At 36.1% G+C, this 21,135-nt stretch overlaps 1 protein-coding gene across 1 annotated transcript in view; it reads right to left on the bottom strand.

Moving 5' to 3' along the window:
• Positions 1-21,135, bottom strand: part of ABCA12 (ATP binding cassette subfamily A member 12) — a 240,178-nt gene that overhangs the window by 46,082 nt on the left and 172,961 nt on the right. Inside the window, exons 25-36 of the mRNA XM_021002700.2 lie at positions 19,704-19,773; positions 19,484-19,618; positions 16,524-16,670; positions 14,922-15,108; positions 13,372-13,590; positions 10,086-10,282; positions 9,173-9,333; positions 7,663-7,899; positions 7,144-7,297; positions 3,134-3,386; positions 2,050-2,136; positions 1,545-1,638 (exon numbers count right to left, since the gene is read on the bottom strand). Of these exons, the coding sequence (XP_020858359.1) occupies positions 1,545-1,638; positions 2,050-2,136; positions 3,134-3,386; positions 7,144-7,297; positions 7,663-7,899; positions 9,173-9,333; positions 10,086-10,282; positions 13,372-13,590; positions 14,922-15,108; positions 16,524-16,670; positions 19,484-19,618; positions 19,704-19,773 (1,941 nt within the window). The remainder of the gene's footprint in view (positions 1-1,544; positions 1,639-2,049; positions 2,137-3,133; positions 3,387-7,143; positions 7,298-7,662; positions 7,900-9,172; positions 9,334-10,085; positions 10,283-13,371; positions 13,591-14,921; positions 15,109-16,523; positions 16,671-19,483; positions 19,619-19,703; positions 19,774-21,135) is intronic.

Genomic DNA, 21,135 nt, shown 5'->3' with positions numbered 1-21,135 from the left:
AATTAGTACTTTAGTTAGAATAGGCCCTGCAACCACAGGTTTCCAATCATCTATTCTTTCTTCCTGATATAAAGCTTCCAACTAAATTTGGATGTCCATTACAAAAAAGAATCGAACATATATTTCATCGATCAATGGATCAGTTTTACAAGTATATGAGTGAATATGCTGAAACTTAGATCTATGTAGTATCTTAATACTTAATTTGAGAGCATTTCTCATATTTATTAGCACTCCCTCCTAAGAATTTTAGTACAAGAGAATGTGTGGTACAGTGCAAAGAACACCAGATTGGGGTTTGTCATTTGTCATTTGTCAGAAGAAATGAATTCTAGTCCTATCTCTGCTATTTACTTATTGTGACCTCAGTTTACTTATCTGTAAAATGCGAGGGTTGAACTATGGGGATCTCTAAGGTCACTTCTGGCCCTGACATTCTTGCATAATAAGATTAACTTTACTTCTCTGTAATGTGGGTTGTCCATGGTGGTGTTTTAGCAACTAAACTAGATGCATGTAATTGTACAGAGTTGGGTGTGTTGAAGGAGATCCAAAATGAACTCAGGTGAAAGTTTTTAAGGGTAGATAAATGTATCATCACTATTAAACAAGGAAGAATTTTAAAATGCTTAAAATACTCTATGATTAGATTTTGATTCATAAGGGACCTGTCAGAATGCTGACCACAGATATTTCTTTGTCTAATAATCAAGAAATCATTGCTGAATCCTGCCTATTACCATCAGTAACATTCTCCATAGAGTGATGGCACTAATAAATTGTATTTATGGAAAGTATTTTTCCTTTGCAATACAACAGATAAGCATCTTGGTTGCTGGATGTGATTATATGCCATTTGGAAGAAAATGTATTTAGATCTCTCCCCTCAAGGGAAGGTAAGTTGACAATATAGTGAATCTCAGAAAATAACATGTCTCTTCTCCCTAACCATCTTTAATTTCCCCAGTGAATTTGGGACTCTTAAAAGGTGCTGAATTGATATGCCTGGAAACCAAAGTGCTTATCTATGGAATAGGGGCAGGAGAAGTGAAGGCAGAGTAATGTTTTCTGCCTCTTTCAGTAAATGTACTTTTACTACAGTCTGGAGGTGTTATCAGGAGACATATAGGGCTCTATTTTAGCCCTAGCTATCTTTTCAGCTGAGCATTACAGGAGCTGAGCTGCTGTATTTTCAAGTGTGACAGTTATGCTGACATGTTGTTGTGTCATACATACAGAGTTTTCTGGCCAGAACTGAACGGAGACCAAAGATTCATTTTTTGTTAGTTGTGAACAAAGACCATTGTAAAATTCCCTCCCGTTAGACATATGACCCCAGATGGATTTAAACCAGTGACCTGTAGGAAAAGACTCTGAAGGTGAAAATCAATATCTTGACATGCCCAGAACCAACCCTATTGACTTATTTGGTTCCTTGTATTAAAGTAGCAGAAGCAGTAGCAACAACAATAACGATGTTGTAACCTACATCTATCTTGAATGCTTCAAATGTTCCATTTCACTAAAACCTTATTCATTAATACCTGGATATTTTCTGAGCAGGAGCAGACACCAAAGTTAGTGATGGGTTCTCCACTGGTATTCCATTGACCCAAAGTGCCTTTCTTCAAACATCTCCTATAAGTAAGAATAAATGAGAGGTAAGTTGTCATTTTTCCTCTTGATAAGGTAAATGTCAAAATATAGAGTCAGGTAAACTAGATCTGATTTAAGAATTTTTTCTAAAATTTAACATGATATAGTTTTATACGTCCCATAATTTGGAGGGTGAGCAAGGGGAACTTTTAACTGTTTAAAAAGCACCAAGTCAAATTACCCTGAATTTTGGAGCATCTTGGAAGTTTATTAGGATGGTGCAGCAACAAAATGAACTAAAGGAGATTTAAGAAACTGATGAATAGTGTTGAAGAGAGACTTCTACACATTGCACATTTTTTTTCAAGTACATTTTCTTCAGATTAGGAAACTGAAACATGAAGGAAGGAAAAGGAAAGAAAAGAAAATGGAAAAGAAAAAAGATCTTCTTACGTATCACTGGTGTTCAAACATATGGTGTCTATTCCAGGAAAAGTCAGCATTGCAGAGACCAATGGTTCTGTGCTTGGATGAGAGTTCCTAAAAGATGAAAAAATACATTATGATACTTTCATTATTTCTTGACTACACACACACACACTCACAAATACACACACTTTGAAGAGGCTGTGCATATTTCCTTCAAACATAAGAAATAATCTGTTCCATAAACTTTGCATTACAAATATGGATATGTGGTGACATATATTGCTGTGCATGCTATAGATGGCTATACACACATACATTTTTGTATTGTCTCTGAATATTCAGAATATTCTGCTGATTTATGACTCTCTAAGTTGACTTAGTCTGCACAAAGCATTATATTTAGATATAATCTGATTATTATTTTTATTTTATATATAATCCTAATCTTATAAATACATAATTTAATAATATTATTATTTGTATATATTTTAAAGAACCATCAACATTGTGCTTATAGACTTCAGATTAAAATTATTACCTAAGGTCACCCAATCAACCAACAGCCAGTAGTAGAGCCAGGACCTAAAACTAAGTTTCTAGGTTCCTCATCCAGTGCTATCATACAAATTACCACTTTTCTTTATAATGATTTATTTTGGGGAGTCTTGGTGTTGATACTTCAAAGGGCAAAAATCCACGTAAGCCTAACTTCATTAGCTCCTGGGGTTAAAGTGCTTCTATCATTACAAGTGTCCACCTTGCTGATGCTAGAACTAATCCTGGACCATTGTTTTAATAAGATTAGATTTTGTTGCTTCCCATTATTGTTTTACATTATTTCTCTTGCATGTGATTCAACACATCAAGTCTCTTGAAACAAATCGAGCCATTGCCTCTAAGGTTACCTTCCATCTACTCTGTATGTAGCTGATTATTGACATGTTTTCTCCCCCATTAAAATGTAAGGTCCTTGAGGGGAAAGGTTGACTTTTTCTTTCTTTGTAATCTCCAGTACTCCATATGTGCATTGCACTTAATAAATATTAAGGGTCTGTTGATTGGCTGAAATTGGAAAGAAATGTTGCTTTACTTTAGAAAAAGCACTTACCCAAAGAAAGATGTCTGTTCATAGGTGCCATAAAGAGATGGAGAAAGCTGTACCTCGGGATAGACTGTGCCGACATTTCTCAGTGTACCGAGACCCATGGCTGTCGTTACAAAGACAACTGGGAGGATAATTTGAGCGATGAGGCCTTTCCAGTTTCGGCGAGTGTGATGGAACCTCTTAATAAAGATCGCCATGATCTTCTTCAGCAAAAGCCCCACCCCATCTAGCCTCTCTGCTCGTGTCAAGACTTTGTCTATTTGAGAGAAACAGACATGATCTGTTGGTCAAATCAGGACATACATCTTCCAAGAACACATATAAAAGCTGTAGGAGATGCAGACAAACTCCATGCAGTCAAGTATGTATGAAATATTTTTTATATTCACATTAGCATTTTCATTATTAATGTGAAAACTGCATGGGCAGACCCTACCATTGCCCTGATCAATCTTGTTTTACAATAAAATTGTTAATATCTTATAACCAAACTCTACAGTGATACCATTTAGCTGAATGCACTCTCATTACATTTTTGACCTCACTCCATATTTATGACATTGCTCCCATTAACTTCCCCCTGTAATGTTGTTTCTCTTAATGTCATGTTTCCCTAAAACAAATTAATAACATTAGGCAGACCATGCATGGTAGTCCCTAAAGACTGAGCTAATTTTATGTGGGCTCAATGTGTTCTAGGCCAAATGGGAATAGAGTTCATAAATGTTAAAAGGGAGCTAAAGCATGAGCCCAGTTTAGGAACAAAGACCATAAATAGTAAGAGGAAACTAGCACAGGAACCCACTCTAGGAACATCCTAAAAGTCTTCAAGTGTAGAATCATCTTCCCTGTTGAGAGTTAACCAACTGTTAGATTTGAATGAATGTGAAATGTGGTCAGTCACACTCAACACAAAACAGTAAAAATTAAAATCTCTCTTTCCCCAAGGTACCATGCCAAATATGTATTCACTCTCCTTTCTCTAGGACATGTGAAACATGTCCACAGTGTTCAAAGTTCAATCCTTACTCTCCTATGAGAAGCAGAAAAAGAAGAACTCATCAGTTCAAAATTTCTACCTCATGACTCTGAATCAGCTGTACAGGTGCTAAGAAAATTTCCATGGCTGCTAACAGTCAAGAACAGCTGTGGAAACCATAAAATATTACTTCCTGAGTAGAGTCCTCTCTAATAATTTCTATAGCCTCCCCCCCAAAAAAAATAGGTTCAAATATAACATTCTCTCAAAAATTTGCAGCAGGGCACTCAACATGATGACAATGCAGTGGATATTTTTAATTTTACATCATGAATTATGCCATGCGGAAATCATGATCTTCATTTAGCTGATAAGGGAAATACAAAGCTATGTAATTTAAAATGGGTTCCAATTAAACAGAGTGAACAAGTTTAAAATGCAAACTTCTATCTCCTCAAAAGGGAATAGTATAAGGAGCTGAATATTTTAAGTTAATTAGTATGCTTTTCTGTTTCTTGAGAAATTACATGTGGATGACTTACAGGTGTATCAAATAGGGTAAATGTGCTTTCTAGAAGATAACGTCAATGAAGGGAACATTTTGACTGAAGAATAGTTCTGAACTGTGAAACAAATGCAGAGGCAAATATATAACACTGACTTTCTGAATCAGTCATTTGCTAATCAAAGTATTCAATTCCATTGACTCTACAGCTATTATCCCAAAAAAAGATTATAAATGAGTAATATGGCAGGGGCCAAATGAGACTGAAGTTGCAGAAATGTATAAAACTCAGGGATTATCTTTTTAAAAGTTTCCTAATAAGAGAAATAGTTAATTAAAAGTTTTGCTTCCAGGAATGTTTCCTAATCTCGGCAAATTTTGTCATTTTTTTTGCAATCCTACATTATTCTAATGTATTCATATGTTTTATTCAATTTGTACTTGCTTCCAAAATGGCTCCAATGCTGAAATTTTTGAAAAACTACAAACTAGCTCCTAGACATGCCTTCAGTAATGAACCTAGGACCATAGAAATTATAGACTCTTAGAGAGTTGGAAGGGACATAAAGACATTTGAATATAATAAATCTAGCTTCCTATAATTTCCACCAAAGTTACTCTATCTGGGAATTCATTGTCCATATTTTCCAGTGTGAAAACTCACCTTTAGAACTATAACTCATATTTCTTAAGACCTTAAAGGGTTTTTTATCTTCTTCATATTTTTTCTTTTTTCTCATTTAACAGTATTTTTCCAATTAAATATAAAGATATTTTTCAATATTAATTTTTATGAGATTTTTATTTTTCTCTCTCCCTCCCTCCCTAAGAAAGTAAGCAATCTGATATAGGTTGTACATGTACAATCATGTTAAACATATTTCACATTAGTCATGTTGTGAGAGAAGAATCGGAACAAAAGGGAAAAATGAGAAAGAAAACACACACACACACACACACACATACACACACACACAAGAAAGGACATAGCATGCTTCAATCCATATTCAGATTCCATAGTTCTTTCTCTGGATGTGGATAGCATTTTCCATCATGTTTTTTTTTTAATTATCTTGGATCATTGTATTGCTGAGAAGAGCTAAATCTATCAGTTTATCATTGCACAATGTTGCTGTTACTTTGTACATTGTTCTCCTGGTTCTGCTCACTTCATTCAGCATCAGATCATGTAAATCTTTCCAGGTTTTTGTGAAATCTGCCTGCTCATTATTTCTTATGGAACAATAGTGTTCCATCACAATCATACACCACGACTTGTTCGGCCATTCCCCAGTTGATGGGCATCCCCTCAAGTTCCATTTCTTTGCCACCACAAAAAGAGCTACTATAAATATTTCTGTACATGTGAGTCCTTTTGCTATTTTTATGATCTCTTTGGGATACAGACCTAGTAGTGGTATTGCTGGATCAAAGGGTATGCACAATTTGGTAGCCCTTTGGGCATAATTCCAAACTGAAGAACTTAAAGGTTTACATAGTGCTTTCCCCACAGCAATCTTGTCAGGCAGTAGTACAAGTCTCATAACGCCTGTTTTACAACTGAGGGAACTGAGGCTCAGAGAGCCTCCTGGGAGACTTACCCATGATCACACAACTATTGTGTCAGTGCTACAATATGGACCTAGTCCCTGGACTCCAGGAGGAGTGAGCCTTTCAATACATAACACTTCTTTCTATACCAGGAGCTCTTAACCTAGGGTCTGTGAATTTGTTTTAAATATTTTGATAACTACTTCAATGATGACAATAGCTAACATTTGTATAATGCTTTAAGGTTTACAAAAAGCTTTTCAAATATTATCTCATTTTATCCTCGCAACAACCTTGGGAGGTAGGTGCTATTATTATTATTCCCATTTTACATATGAGGAAACTGAGGCAGGCAATGTTTAAGTCACTTGCCCAGGGTCACATAGCTTGTCTGAGGCAGGATATGAACTCAAGTTTTCCTGACTCTAGGTCTAGTACTCCAACTACTCTGCCATTTAGCCACCTAGGTGATTTCAATATATTGATTTCCTTTGTAATGCTATATATTTTATTTTAGTGCTTTAAAATATTCTAAGATGAAGTCTATAGGCTTCAACCGACTGCAAAAGTCTGGTGCCTATGACTCCCAAAAGGCTGGGCATCCTTGCTCGATACTAATAAAGAAGGTGTCTCACATTATCTCCTCATAGGACTTTTGAAAAATTTATTTCGAATAGGGTTAAACAACGGTGAAAGAAAGAAAGGAAGAAAGAAAGAGAGAGAGAGAGAGAGAGAGAGAGAGAGAGAGAGAGAGAGAGAGAGAGAGAGAGAAAGAAAGAGAGAAAGAAAGTAAGAAAGAAAGAAAAGAGAGCGAGAAAGGAAGGAAGAAAAGATTTTTAAAATAATTTCTAATTAGCAATAGTAAACCATAGAGTTAATGTCTGCATGTCTCTTTTAGTAATATTAAGAATGTGTCTCCAGATTTTCCCACTCATTTCATTTATTGAACTCAAGAGCAAAACCAAATTAAATGTTTACCGTCTCTTTCAGTGGTGATACTGCTGCTGCTCATAGAAAGATCATCAGGGGTCATTATGCCATTGACTTTAGTAACTCCAGTTTTCTTTGTTGAGAATTGTTCTGTACTCATCTCTCCATCTTTCTGTGTGTCTTTAGTCAGTTTCAAAAACACCTACAAAACAATCCAAATTACTTCATAAATGGAATAGCGGGCATTTCTTTTCCCAGAAGGTATGAGTTTGACTTTGCATGAGTCCTACATGTGTTGAAACAGATGTTTTCCATTTTCTTTAAGGCAACATTTTTATTTCGGGAATGAAAAAATATGCTTCCTGGTCACGTCAATATGTTTATTCTCTCAGGTGACTTTTACTTGGAGAAGAACCTGCAAACCTATTTCTTAGGACTGGATGATTTTGTGAAACATAACTTTAAATGGTTCTTTTTGTTTTCTTTCTCCTTAAAAAAATGAGTATTTTCCTTAATGTTTCCTGAAGTTTATCCAGCTTTCACTAATAAATGGATGTAAGCTCATACCTCTTCCACAGTGGTGTCAGAAATCCCATAGCAGCCAATGTTAAGGTCACTCATGCCACTGTCAAGTGCTCTTAGGAGAGAAAGATAGGCTCCTGAAACTTTGGTATTGAATGGGGGTAGCACATAAACAAGTTCTCCACCAATATCCTCCTTGAGATAAGCTTCAGGAAGGTGTGATTGGATCATGGAGGTCACTGCCAATGTGTTACATATTTTACTTGAGTGTAGATTTGGACTCTGGAAAAGAACAGTTTTAGTAATTATGTGTGTGTATTATATATATATATATATATATATATATATATATATATATATATATATATATATAATATATATATATATATAAAAAAATACACACACATATGTGTATATATATGTATATACACATATATGTATATACACACATATACACACATATGTGTATATATATGTATATACACATATATGTATATACACACATATACACACATATACACATATATGTATATATTCACACATACAAATACATACATATACATATATATAGTTATATGTATATACATGTATGTATTCAACATTGCATAAAAGGACACTAAATTAACAAGAACTAGATTTCAATCTATTGCTATCTTTTTTTAGAACATAACTTTCAATTAATTTAGGAAAAAAACTTGTAAAATTTTTAAATTTATAAGGCATAATAATAAATATAATAATAGCCGACATTTATATGTGCCAGGCACTTTACTAAGAACTTTACAATTATTATCTCATTTGATTCTCACAACATCTTTCAGACATAGGAGATTTTATCATCCTCATTTTACAGCAGAGGAACCTGACCCACTTAGAGGTTTAGTAACTTACCCAGGATTATATATAGCCAGTAAGGGTCTGAGGTTAGATTTGAACTCAGGTCCTCCTAACACAAGGCCTAATACTCTATCCATGGTGCCACCTCACTGCCCCACATCAAAATTAGTAGAAATAAAATAATCAGGAAGACACAGAACTAGCCTAAGATCATGAAAACACAGTCTCGGAAAGTCTGATCTATTTTGGTGAACTAAAGACCTACCTTTAGTCAACATAATTGAATTTCAACTTACATAAAGCCATTATTGGGATGGCATTGTAATTCCATTTTTCCTTTCTGTAACCTTTCCATACCTTTATTTCTGTGGGTAGCAAATTAAAATTTCTTAAATGATTTTTTTTAATAAAGCAACAAGTCTATAGTGTTGTTCTTCAGATTTCTCTCTTTCTGACCTAAAAGCCTCACTCTGGAATTATTACTTAAAAGTTAGGGAACATTAAAGTATGAGAACCTTGTGGAAGCCTCTCAGTCACTCCTTTGGGAATATGACTCATTGGTTCTTCTAGCGTATAATGAGTTTTTATCAATAAAGAGTGAAGGCCTCAGTTTCATATTTTGAAATGAATTAGATTCAAACAATAACAATAAAAAAGTCATTTACATTTCCCAGGTGAATTAGTGAAATTCTTTTTCTAGCCTAATCAAATGACAGACCTTTTTCTTAGTGAGAATGAGATGGTAGCCATCACCGAAGGCTTCCTTGAGGTAAAAGGGTGACCCACAGCACCTGAGGCCTCCATGCTCCAAGAAGGCTATTCGGTCGCTGAGCACTTCAGCTTCATCCAAGTGATGTGTAGACAGAATGATTGTCCTTGCTAAACAGCATACAAAGACAATTTGTTATTGGAAATGAAGAGCTGGGCATCTTCTAAGAGAGATCTAAGAATATGTCAAACCAGGAATTTTGAAGGGAAAAAGATGGCCTTTTCTAAAACAAAACCAATTGATTATAAGTCCCTAAGAGGATCTAAAGTGATCACTAAAAAAAATCTATTGAATTAATGTACAATTGAAAAAAAATGAAGTGTTTATTATGATTTGTATCTTGTGGACTTCTCTCTTACTCTGTTTCACAGAACATAGGCATGTAGGCATGGTCATACCAAGAAACCTACCAATATATCTATCTTAACTTTGGTTCTTCAGCTCCACTTTCCATTATTACTATTTTCCACAATATGAAAACATTTTTAAGGTTTGTGAATATTCTTTCCTGATTAATTCCACTCCACTTTGATTGCTTCACATCCTGTTACCACTTATTTAGTCTGTTTTCAGTATATTTTCATTTGTGTATATTTTATATCTCTAATTGGATTCCAAGTTCATCTAGGGCAAAGTGTATTTGGTTTCATTTACATGCCTCCAAAAGCCTAGTTGAGCATTGAGTTAATAGTGGTCATTTAATAAATGTTGAGTAATTTTATCAGTAGCCTCAATTTTTCCATTCTAAACTATTGAGTTTAATTGTTGCCAGAAAAAGGAAAAATGTCTGGCAACAATCTTCATTTAAAGATATAATTTCTTCTATTAGAGTTTTATCTCTGAAATAACAAGAATTTCAGACCTGTTTTATTCTTTGTGATGACTTCCCATATACTTCGACGAGAACACGGGTCAACTCCAGTGGAAGGCTCATCTAAAATTACAACCCTTGAACCACCAATAAGGGCGATGGAAATGGACAATTTTCTCTTCATTCCTCCTGATAACGTTCCAACTCTCTTGTGTCGATGACTATACAGACCAGTATCTTTTAAAGTCCTTCAAAAACAATGTAATATTTGAAAATAAGAATTTGGGGATTCTGGAAGCCTATATGGAAGGTGGTACATATATGCATGAGGAATGTAGAGAAATGTGGAGATTTATATGAACTGATGCAGAGTAAAATAAACAATCCAAAAAACAACATACAGAATGACTAAAGCAATGCAAATGGAAAGATCACTAAGAGCCCAGAGTAACTGAAAAACCAATAATAATCCTGGAGAACAAATAATAAATTATAACTCCCTCATCTAAACAGAGAGAGAGGGAGGCCACTAGGACAGAATGTTATTTTTATTTCAGATGAGGGCACCATATTGGTTATTGTTACTCAAACATTTTTCTTTGTTACAAGGAAGGGCCTGATTCTGAGACAAGAGGAAGGAGGTATTTTTCAGAAATGATATATACAAATGTTCACATTTATAGTGCTTTAATTTACAAATCACTTTCCTCATAGCAATGACATGATGTTGGTGTTAAGTATTATTACTTCCATGTAACAGATAAAGAAACTGGACCTCAGAGAGTCTAAGTTCCTTGCTCAAGGTCATACAGCTAATAAGTGGGAAATCCAGGTCTCCTGACTACAGTCTTTTTTCAACTACTTGACACTGAGACTATAGTAAAGAGAGGAAATATGACTCATGGCCCCTGCCCTCAAGGATCTTACAATCTAATTACAATAACCTATCAATGATAAAACACTAGCCTCCATAAAACAATAGTAGCTCATATAGCACAACATACATTGAAATGCTAAATCATGTGATACAGACTATAAATTCGGTATGAATTTAGAGAAGGGTGAGAAAGCGAAGATTAATGAAAGCTGGATTGACTGAAGAAAACTTTCTAGAAAATTTGACTTAATCTGAGGTTTGAAGGATAGAAAAGACTTAGATAGGTAGAATGGAAAGGAAAAGAAGGAGATAACATGAGCCAAAGCAGAGCTGAAAATGGATATGGGATACTCATGGTGTAATGACAAGATTAGCATAACTTGAGTGAGGGACAAATTTTGAAAAGTAGTGGTAAATAAGGGAATAGGAAAAACCAAGATTTTGAAGAATCTTGAGAACTAGGAAGAGGAGTTTTAACTTGGTACTCTATGAAACTGAATTTTTGAAGGTTTTGGAACAGAGTTACAGGAAGTAGTATTAATAAAAGATTGGACTGTATAAGAATTAGCTATCTGGTATAGTGGATAAAATGGTGGATGGAGAGTCAGGAAGACCTGAGTTTGAATCCAGTCTTAGGCACTTATTAGTTTTGTGACCTTGGGCAAGTCACTTAACCTCTGTTTGCCTATTTCCTCATCTATAAAGTGAGTATGACAATAGCACCAACCTCAAAGAGTTGTGTGGATTAAATGAGATAACATTTGTAAAGAAAGCACTCTGAAAACTTTCCATAAATATTATAAATATTATCTATACAGTTCATCATAAATATTATCTATACAGTGTATCATAAGAGGAAAAGATGAGGTTAGAAAGGAATATGGGAAGCTTATTCAAGTAATTTCATTTCAGTTATCCTGATGTAGTACTACCGATGTAGTGCTGGAAAGTTTAGAAAAAGGGGTAGCATGAGGGATGGAAAGGAAAGATGTATACAAGACACATGTCAGTGTAAAAATTAGTAGGATTTAGTTATTAATGATCAAGGGAGTGAAGGTAAGGGAGGAATTAAAGATGACAGCAAGATGGGGAAATGGTGTCATCGTCGACAAAGACAAGAAAGTTGAGAGAAGTAGCTAATTTTAGACATTCTGAATTTGAAGTGAAGGCAAGACAATTCTGAATCTAAATCCAGAGCTCTTTCCACTGCATAATGTGACTTTTGACTTTCCCTTCTTGATTTCCCTCACTGGAGCATCTTCATCTTTTTATTGCCCTAAGTGTGTGAACTTTCCCTGAGGTTCACTCTATCACACTCTGCTCTTCTGTCTTCCATTCTATAGATCTCATTCATTGATGGCTTTAACAATCAGCTCTATGCCTCACTGATAAATGACACTGAAGATGCCTCCAGTACTGTCTTCTCACCTAACTTCAACCTTGTACTTCCAAACTGCCCACTGAACATTTCAAGTTCAGCTTAGAGCATGGGACTGGGGATATTTATATTTATCAGTGGCCAGCATAGAGTGGATAGTCAAAGCCAGTATTGTATGAGAACTACAAAGCGTCTAGAGTGATGAGAAAGAGGTGAAAGACTGAACTTACTGAACCCAGAAAGCTCAGAGTTAGGCCAATAAAAGAATTATGACAATCCAGTGAATGAAAACAGAGAAATCAAAGAAGTTATATTGTGTATTGGATCTGGAATAAGGTAATTTCAAATCTTAGTTCTGTCTCTTGCTGTCTACATGGCCTTCAGCAAGTTTCTTGACCTCTGTGGGCTCCAGTGACTTCATCTGTAAAATGAGAGGATTGGATTTTCTATGGCAATTTCTGAGAGATTAATTCTTCATGAAGGTGGGTAGTGTATGGTCCATGAAGTGGCTCATCTTTCTTCTATATATAGAACAATCCTTCCATCTCTACATCTATGAACCCAAGATCTTTAGGCAGTGACATGGTGCAGTGGATAGAATACCAGGCCTGAAGTTAGGAAGCCGTAAGTTCAAATCCAGCCTCAGACACTTACTGTGTGACCTTGGGCAAGTCATGACCTCTGTTTGCCTCAGTTTCCTCAACTGTGAAATGGGGATAATAACAGCACTTACCCTCACAGGTTTGTTATAAGGAACAAATGAGATAATATTTGTAAAGTGCTTAACATAGTGCCTGGCATGTAGTAGGTGATACATAAATACTAGCTATTATTATCATCGTTGTCATCTTAAGTAGAAAAGCAAGATGATTGTAATGTCACAAAAGCCAAGGAAGGAGAGTGATCTGATAGAATCCCTCCCTGATGAGGAACCCCAAACAGAGAAAAAGACTTGTAAGCAGATGGCAGCATAGGAAGGATTAAAAAATAGCTTAACAAGAAAAAAAATTTCCTATTAAACATTTTGTTAACACAAGAGATGTGGTTTGCCGTGTGCTATGTTATCCTGCCGTATTCCATACCTTTTTACTTCCTCATGTAGTTGCTTTTTGTTCCAGTGAGGAACCTTGATGGAGCCATAGAGAAGAAGGTGTTCCTTGGTTGTGAGATAACTGAATAAGACATCATGCTGCATGCAGACACCCATGTTCTTCCGGATAAGATTCAGATCAATTCTAGTGTCCTTTCCATAAATAAATATTGTGCCTGTTGTGGCACCAAATAATCCAGTCAACATGGAGCTGGAAATAAATAAGAAGAGTAATTAGGCACGAACCAAGTGATGAAACAGAACTTATTTTACTAAACTGGCCACATATATTTGCAAATTATATTTGAGCATACCACCTTCCAAAGAGCAAACAGGAAAGACCTGGCTACAGAATGAAGCATAAGGAAATACTAAAATGGATATGTGGTCCCATCTACTTGGGAGTTTCCTTCAAGGGCATGGATCAGAGTCAGGTGTGGTACCACATGTCTGTAGTCCCAATTACCAGGGAGGCTAATGATGGTGGATCTCAAGAGCTCAGGAGTTCTGAACTGGAGGTCTAGTAGATGGCCTGAAGAGGGGCAAATGAGCTCAGGTTGTTTTAGGTTTCCATGCCAAATAGAGAAGCACTGGGGCCATGTATTGGCCTTTCATTTCCAGCCTGATAAAGATAGGGAATTGTTATTTAGACATTGCAGTTGTATCCAACTCTTTATGGCCCCATCTGGAGTTTTCTTGGCAAAGGTACTGGAGAGATTTGCCATTTCCTTCTCCAGCTCATTTTACAGATGAGGAAACTGAGGCAAATAGGGTTAAGTGACTTGCCCAGGTTCACATAGCTAGTAAGTGCCTGAAGCCCTATTTGAACTCATGAGAACAAGTCTTCCTGACTTCAGGCCCAGAATTTTATCCACTGTGCAATATAACTGTACAGACACAGGGAGACTCACTCTTTTTTTTTTTTTGGATAGGGATACCCAATGTTTAAAAAAAAAATTAAGGCAGAAAATAATCTATCCATGCCTGCATGTCCTGTACCATTCTTGTCCGTATATTCCCACAATGTCAAAAATCTTACTCATCAGCTATATGTGATGTGGCATATTGGAGGTAAGTCACTAGAATTTAAAAACAAACTGTCAAGTTAAGAGTAAGTGCAGAATGTGATCCTTCCTCACATGAAGAAGTGTTAGGTAAGACTGGAGGAGAGAAGGGATAACCTATGCACTCTCACCTCTTGCCCCACTGGGATTTTGCCTTTGATCGACAATTGCATATACTGTATAGTATTACATTTATTCATAGCAACAATAGTTCAAGAATCAAGGTGAGCATAAACAGATTTTCCCTTACTGCTTCAGGCTATGGTAGATGGGTCTAAGGCAGTTTCCAAGAAATTAATTCCTCATGAAGGTAGGTGATATATGGTCCATGAAGTGGCTCATCTTTCTTCTATATATAGAGTAGGGAATTACTAGTGTCTTTCTATATTTGAAGGTGAGGACGTATTAAGGAGAGCACATGTTAAGTAACATACTGCAGGTTCCCTTGATAAAAATATGCCCTTCAAAAGAAACTTACATGGTGGTGGTTTTCCCAGCTCCATTAGGCCCCAGCAATGAAGTGATATGCCCTTCATAAAAATTCAAATTGAGATTATCCACTGCAACTTTGGAGCCATACATCTTGGTGAGGCCATGGAGAGCAACTCCAACTGTGAGATCTTTTGGTTCAGGTTCCAGGTTAGAAGGAAAGATGTACTCAGGACCTAGATAAGTCAGAGAAAAATCATCAGTACACCAAATTGATTTAAGTTTTTTAAGACCATGGAAATACAACTGCAGGTTTTAAATTATATTTGAAAAAATATTTGCCAGCAGATAACTATTTGAATCATCTCTATTATAGCCTTTGGCCTTTTCATCTAGTTTAAAAGTGAATAAGAAAAGAGCACAACCACTTATACCATTCTCAAAGCTTTACCTCCTTCTTATCTGTTTGAAGAAAGGTGTCCTTGAACACTGCTTGGAAATGATCATTTCTTATTTATTCAATAGCTCTCAAATATGAGAAGGGCTATTCTTTAATAGGGGAGCCAAGGTGGATTTTTTTTATTAGCCAAAAAGAGAGGACGATCTCAACATGCGAAACAAACAAATATAAGGATTACCATAAAGTAAGATGGCAGATGTTATGTGTGGCCTATGGAATCCATCTCATTACTCTAAAGTCAATCCTTGCACATGCAATGGAAGATAAACCACGTATTATAATTATAATTAATAACAATTAGGCCACCATTAAGAAGATAATGTTTTATACAGTACTTTATAGTTTATAAGGTGCTCTCTTCAAAACAACCTTGTGATAATAGATGAGTTGCCATTGGCATACAGCTAGTAATTGATAGAGGTAGTTGTCAAAATAAGATGGATTCCACTGGAAAAGTTTGCTGCTCTTTCTATTCTAATTTGCAGCTCAATGTATGCATGCCATCCTTCCTCTGTACAAATGTCAGCAGGACTTAAACCTTGAATTAGTCTTTTCTAATCAAGCAAATGAATCAATAAGTATTTATGAAGTGCCTACTATGTGCTAAGCACGGGTGATAACAAAGACAAAAATGAAAACGTTTGTCCTTGAGGGACTTACATTCTATCAGAGAAAGACAATTTGTATGCGTAAGTAAAGTGGGTGATGCTAAATTAATCACACGATTTTTTTTTTTGCCTTTGATCCTCTTTGACAAAAGAAAGTTGGCTGGAATTAGAGATTACATCTATATAAGTGCTTTGTGAGTAGGGATTATTTTATCCTTTGTATTTGTAGCATCAGCAGTTAGCACAGTGCCTGGCATATATTGGGTGCTTAATAAATGCTTACTGATTGATTCATTGATTGAAGGAAATAAGCTTTTCTCTCTGTAAGGCTAACTAAGCCCGGAAGTGGTTCTATAACCTTTACCCTGATTAGCATCATATGCTAATTCTCTGAGTTAATGAACCTAGTCTGGGTCATAATTTAATCCCCATAAGTGTCCATATACATATGTGTAGGTATAGCCATCCATGACTAACATGATAATAATGTTACAGTTTGGAGAAATGTAATGAAAAGTGTCCGTCATGATCCCTCTTTGGATTAGCCCTCTAATAAAACATTTTATGAACTTACTTGTTTTACTGCCAGCTATGCTGGTAGTCTGCATCATAATATTGGTGAACAGAAAGCCAGCGCTTTTTTCATGCTTTACCTCAGCACATCCAAAGCGCTCCTTCCAATAGGAAGGAAGAACTGGGAAATACCATGGAGAGGCCACACCATAAGTCCCTAGAATTGAAATAAAGAGTGATGGTTATTATTAATGAGAAACATCCAAAAATGAATGAAGGAATGTTATATTCCTTATCTATAAAGTGAAGGAGTTTGATCAGATGAACTATAAAGTCACCTTCAGCTTGATAGTTCAAAATCACTGAGTCCATTTTGCTTTGTAATGTGCAAATAAAACCAAATGTCAAATTGAAAATGCAAACCACCTTTCATTTCTTTATATGCATAGCATCAAGGAGGAGAAGAAACTATGTTATCATAAGATTGAAGTTGTTATTTATATTTTTTGTAAAAAAAAAAAGTGAGTCATCAGGGTATAATAGTACATAGACAACTGACCTTGAGGCCAGGAAGACCTGGGTTCAAATCTCACCTCTGACACATACTGGCTGTGTGACCTTGGGCAAGTTGTATAGTTTGTCAACATTCTAAGCAATTCGTTAGTGGAGCAAGGAATTAGGTACAAACTAAAGGAAAGGGTTGGGGGGTGGGGTGGGATGGAGAGAATAGTATAAGGTAAAAGAGAATAGCTTTCAAAGAAGATAGAACACTCAAACCCTGGAGGGAAGTTGAGCTGACTAAGGTGAAATCCCAAAATGGAGGGCAAGTTGTTTTGGTTACCCAGATAGGGAAAAAAATCCTTTCTTGTCAGTAGCTAAATTTAGGGGATTGTGTGATAATTTCCCAGGCCACAGCCAGGGAAAGGGTATTCCAAGGTCAGGGAGAGGTATTCCAAGAATAACTAAACTGGAGGTAATATAGGAAGGCTTAGCCAGATCCTCTCCAACTCCCCCACCCTCCTAACAGAGAGAGAAGGAGATTCTGGAGGTCTGTGGGATATTAGCCCTGGATGGCTAAATCCATAGCAGTATGACAGAAATTGAGTTCATAGCAAAGTCAAGCCTAGGCAAGAGGAAATTGGGTGGAGATGAGGTAGGAAGGAAGCAAAATAACCTATAAAAGCTGTTGAAGACCAAGACACTTGTATTAATGACTTGTGTAACTTGTATTACTGCCTCTCTTTTAAACTGTTACTAAAAACCATGCCCCCTTCTGTCCACTCTCACCCACCCCACTAAATGATCTTCTGTAATGCTTCTTGGCAAAGCTTATTAAAACACTAAGAACATGGTGTATTATTAGTGGGCCAGGTAAGAATGGGTGGGGGTCAGGGGGCAGAGGAGTCCACTGTGATCTTTCCTCTAGAGAGATGATGGGGTTTAGGGAATCTCAGAAAGCAAGGGTAAGTACTACTTGGTACAATATGCTGTCTTGGTCTAATTCAGATTTTTAATCTAGGATTTGTGAACTTTAAAAAAGTGATAACTATTTCAGCATAATAGGTTTCCTTTGTTGTTTTATGTATTTTCTTTTATGGATTTAAAAACATGATTCTGAGCAGAGGCTCACAGGCTTTACCAGACCTACTGCCAGAAGGGTCTATGACACACATTAAGGTTAAGATCCCCTGGTCTATCTGGTGTGAAACGAAGGAATATCCTTGAGGTGTTTGTCACCATATTAACTGATGTTCATGAAAACTACCAAATAAAAGGGAAGAATGCTAAAAAGGAATAAATATTATGACATTGTCTCACAAAATCTCTTCTCTTGAAACTACACAATAAACTGACATTTATAGAGTACTTTTGAAAATCACTATACATATATTATTTCATTTGAGCATATGATATCAGCTCTGCGAGGGATAACATAAGATAACATCATTCCCATTTTATAGACAAGGAAATGGAGGCTCAGAGAGAAGTGACTGCACTAAGGCCACAGGACTAATAAGTGTCAGAGGCAAGATATGAACCCAAGTCTAGCACTCAAACCATGATGCCATATTGTCTCTCTTTTGCACAGCCATAATATCAACATTGAATCAGCTGCTGTGTTTCTAAATGTGGATAAATAAGAAATGACTAAAGGTCATTACAGATATATAACATATCACCTTAGACCCATAGTGCAAGAAGGATCCTAAGTCATCCTATTCTATAAAGGGTCTTACATATTCAGTTTGCATAATTAGGATAATCAGAAATCCCCTCAAACCGTTCAAAACATCTCATTCTTGGGATATGGAAGATCTGACTTGATTTGATTTTGCTCCATGTTCCTTAAGACTCTCCAATTAGGAAATACCATGGGAATAATAAGCTAAAACATGATTTCCCCTTTGAATGGTTTTTAATTTTAGAAATGACATTTAGCAGGCATTTCCCACCATATATAGTATCATTTACACTTGAAAGGCAAAATGTCATAGTGGATAGAGTGTGACTCAGAATCAGGAAGAGTTTCTGCTTCTGACACATACTAACTACGTGATCGCATATGAGACACTTAACCATGCCCATCAATACTCTGAGATTACAAGTTATAAAGCAGCTGCTGATTTGTATGGATAGAGAAAATTTCCTCATTGGGAATTGCCTATGCCAATGAAATCTCAGGTCTAAACTTCCTCTGTCCCTCCATTTATACATACACATATATATATGTATATATATATGTATATATTCACACACACAAACACATACATGTCCATATATGTATACGTGCCTGCAAATATGCATATGTAAATATATGCACACACTATCTGAAAGCCTATCTGTTCTACCCAGTCAAGTACATATTTGCAAAATACCCAGAACTGATATACATAGACTACCTGAAAACTCCAATGGATCTGTGATATTATGGATGTAGGTACTCTTCCAGCTCATCTCATCTAATGTATTACAGACATTATATTTCATATAATCACAGCATCAGGCTATTTGCTAGAATCCTGTTCTCACCTGGAAAAACATTCCTAACATACCACGCAATAAGGAAGTAAATGACAGAATCGACAAGAATTAGGCAACACAACCAGCCGAAGGAGGTGGTGTCATCATGGACGGGAGAACTGTACATATTTTCCCACTGAAGACCTACAAAATAAATATAGATATTGTTCAGTGAAACATATCATGACTGTGAAAGATGGAAATCCAATTTTAAAGAAAGTGAACTTACCAACACCCTGTTCCTCATATTGGGCAATGTACTGACTAGCATAACTGAATGCTGTTGGGGACAGTAGGCTCTGTGAGAAAAACACATAGGAGTGATGTTTCATATATTCATCATGTACTTCACCCAGAGGTACCTTAAAATACTTAAAAGTTAGACGCTGGTGTATAGAAAACTGACACTCTTTAGGTATACTTGAAAATATGGAAATATCCCCTTAAAAAGCACTACTACTACTACTACTACTACAACTATGGCTACAACTATGACAACAACGATGACTACTACTACTACTACTACTACTACCACCACTACTACTACTCCTACTATTAGTACACAAGAGAACAGGGAATAAAGGAGAAAATTTTGACAGACTAAAAAAATCAGAGGAATATGAATAGGGAAAACATCATTATTCATTGTGTAGCCAAAGATGGTATGCTATGTGTGATCACGGGTTATATCTCATGAGACACAGTTACAACTCAAATCATTGTATGTTGCTCTGAAATTATGTTAGATACTTAATTGATGTTTTGACTGATAGCAGATGGTAGTGTGTAGTGAGCTAAGAATACCTGGGTTGAAGGATTGCTTTTAGCATATACTAGCCAGCCATTGACAAGTCACTAAACCTCTCAATGGACTAGGGAACTCTCTAAGACTGTAAATTACTGATGAGTTGCCAATTTGCCTCAAAAGGGGGAATTTTTGTACTAGGCTTGCCTATGCCAGTGAAATCACAGGTGCAGATGCCTCTCTCCTACCCCCATGAATACCACAGTGCTAAGCTTAAATAAGGGCTTAGGTGGCGTAATGGATAGAGCACTAGAAAGGGAGTTAGGAAGAGCTGAGCTCAAATTTGGCCTCAGACACTTACTAGCTGTGTGACCCTGGGCAAGTCACTTAACCCTGTTTGTCACAATTTCTTCATCTGTAAAAATGAGCTGAAGAAGGAAATGGCAAACCACTCCGGTACCTTTGCCAAGAAAACCCCAAATGGGGTCACGAAGTCAGACATGACTGAAATGACTAAACAATAAGCTTAAATATCATCAAGAAAACTTAATTGATGAAGAACATGTACAATTTAAGAGCTTATTTCACATAACAGAATCATTATTACACAAATATAAAAGGGGAAGACCATGTACTTGAAATTGAATGTTTATAATTTTAAGAAATTTCAAATCTAAATCCAAAATAGCTAGTGCTGAATGGACTGTTTTATCCCGTTCCACCAGCAACACATCTAAGACAAAATTTTAATCTGACTGTGAATGAGTGATGTGTTCAACTTCTACTTTCCAAATTCTAAAGGAACTTCTTAAGCCTCAAAAAAAAAAGCTTCAAATATTCACAAATGAGCCCAATGCTTTAGAATATAAAAATTAAATGTCATACAAGATGTGCCATACAAATAGAGCTATTAGAA

Source organism: Phascolarctos cinereus, unplaced genomic scaffold (assembly GCF_003287225.1).
Source record: "Phascolarctos cinereus isolate Bilbo 61053 unplaced genomic scaffold, phaCin_HiC Scaffold_7;HRSCAF=346, whole genome shotgun sequence".
Taxonomy (NCBI): Eukaryota; Metazoa; Chordata; class Mammalia; order Diprotodontia; family Phascolarctidae; genus Phascolarctos; species Phascolarctos cinereus.
The sequence above is the reverse complement of the archived record's forward strand: the minus strand, read 5'-3'. Positions and strand labels throughout refer to the sequence as shown.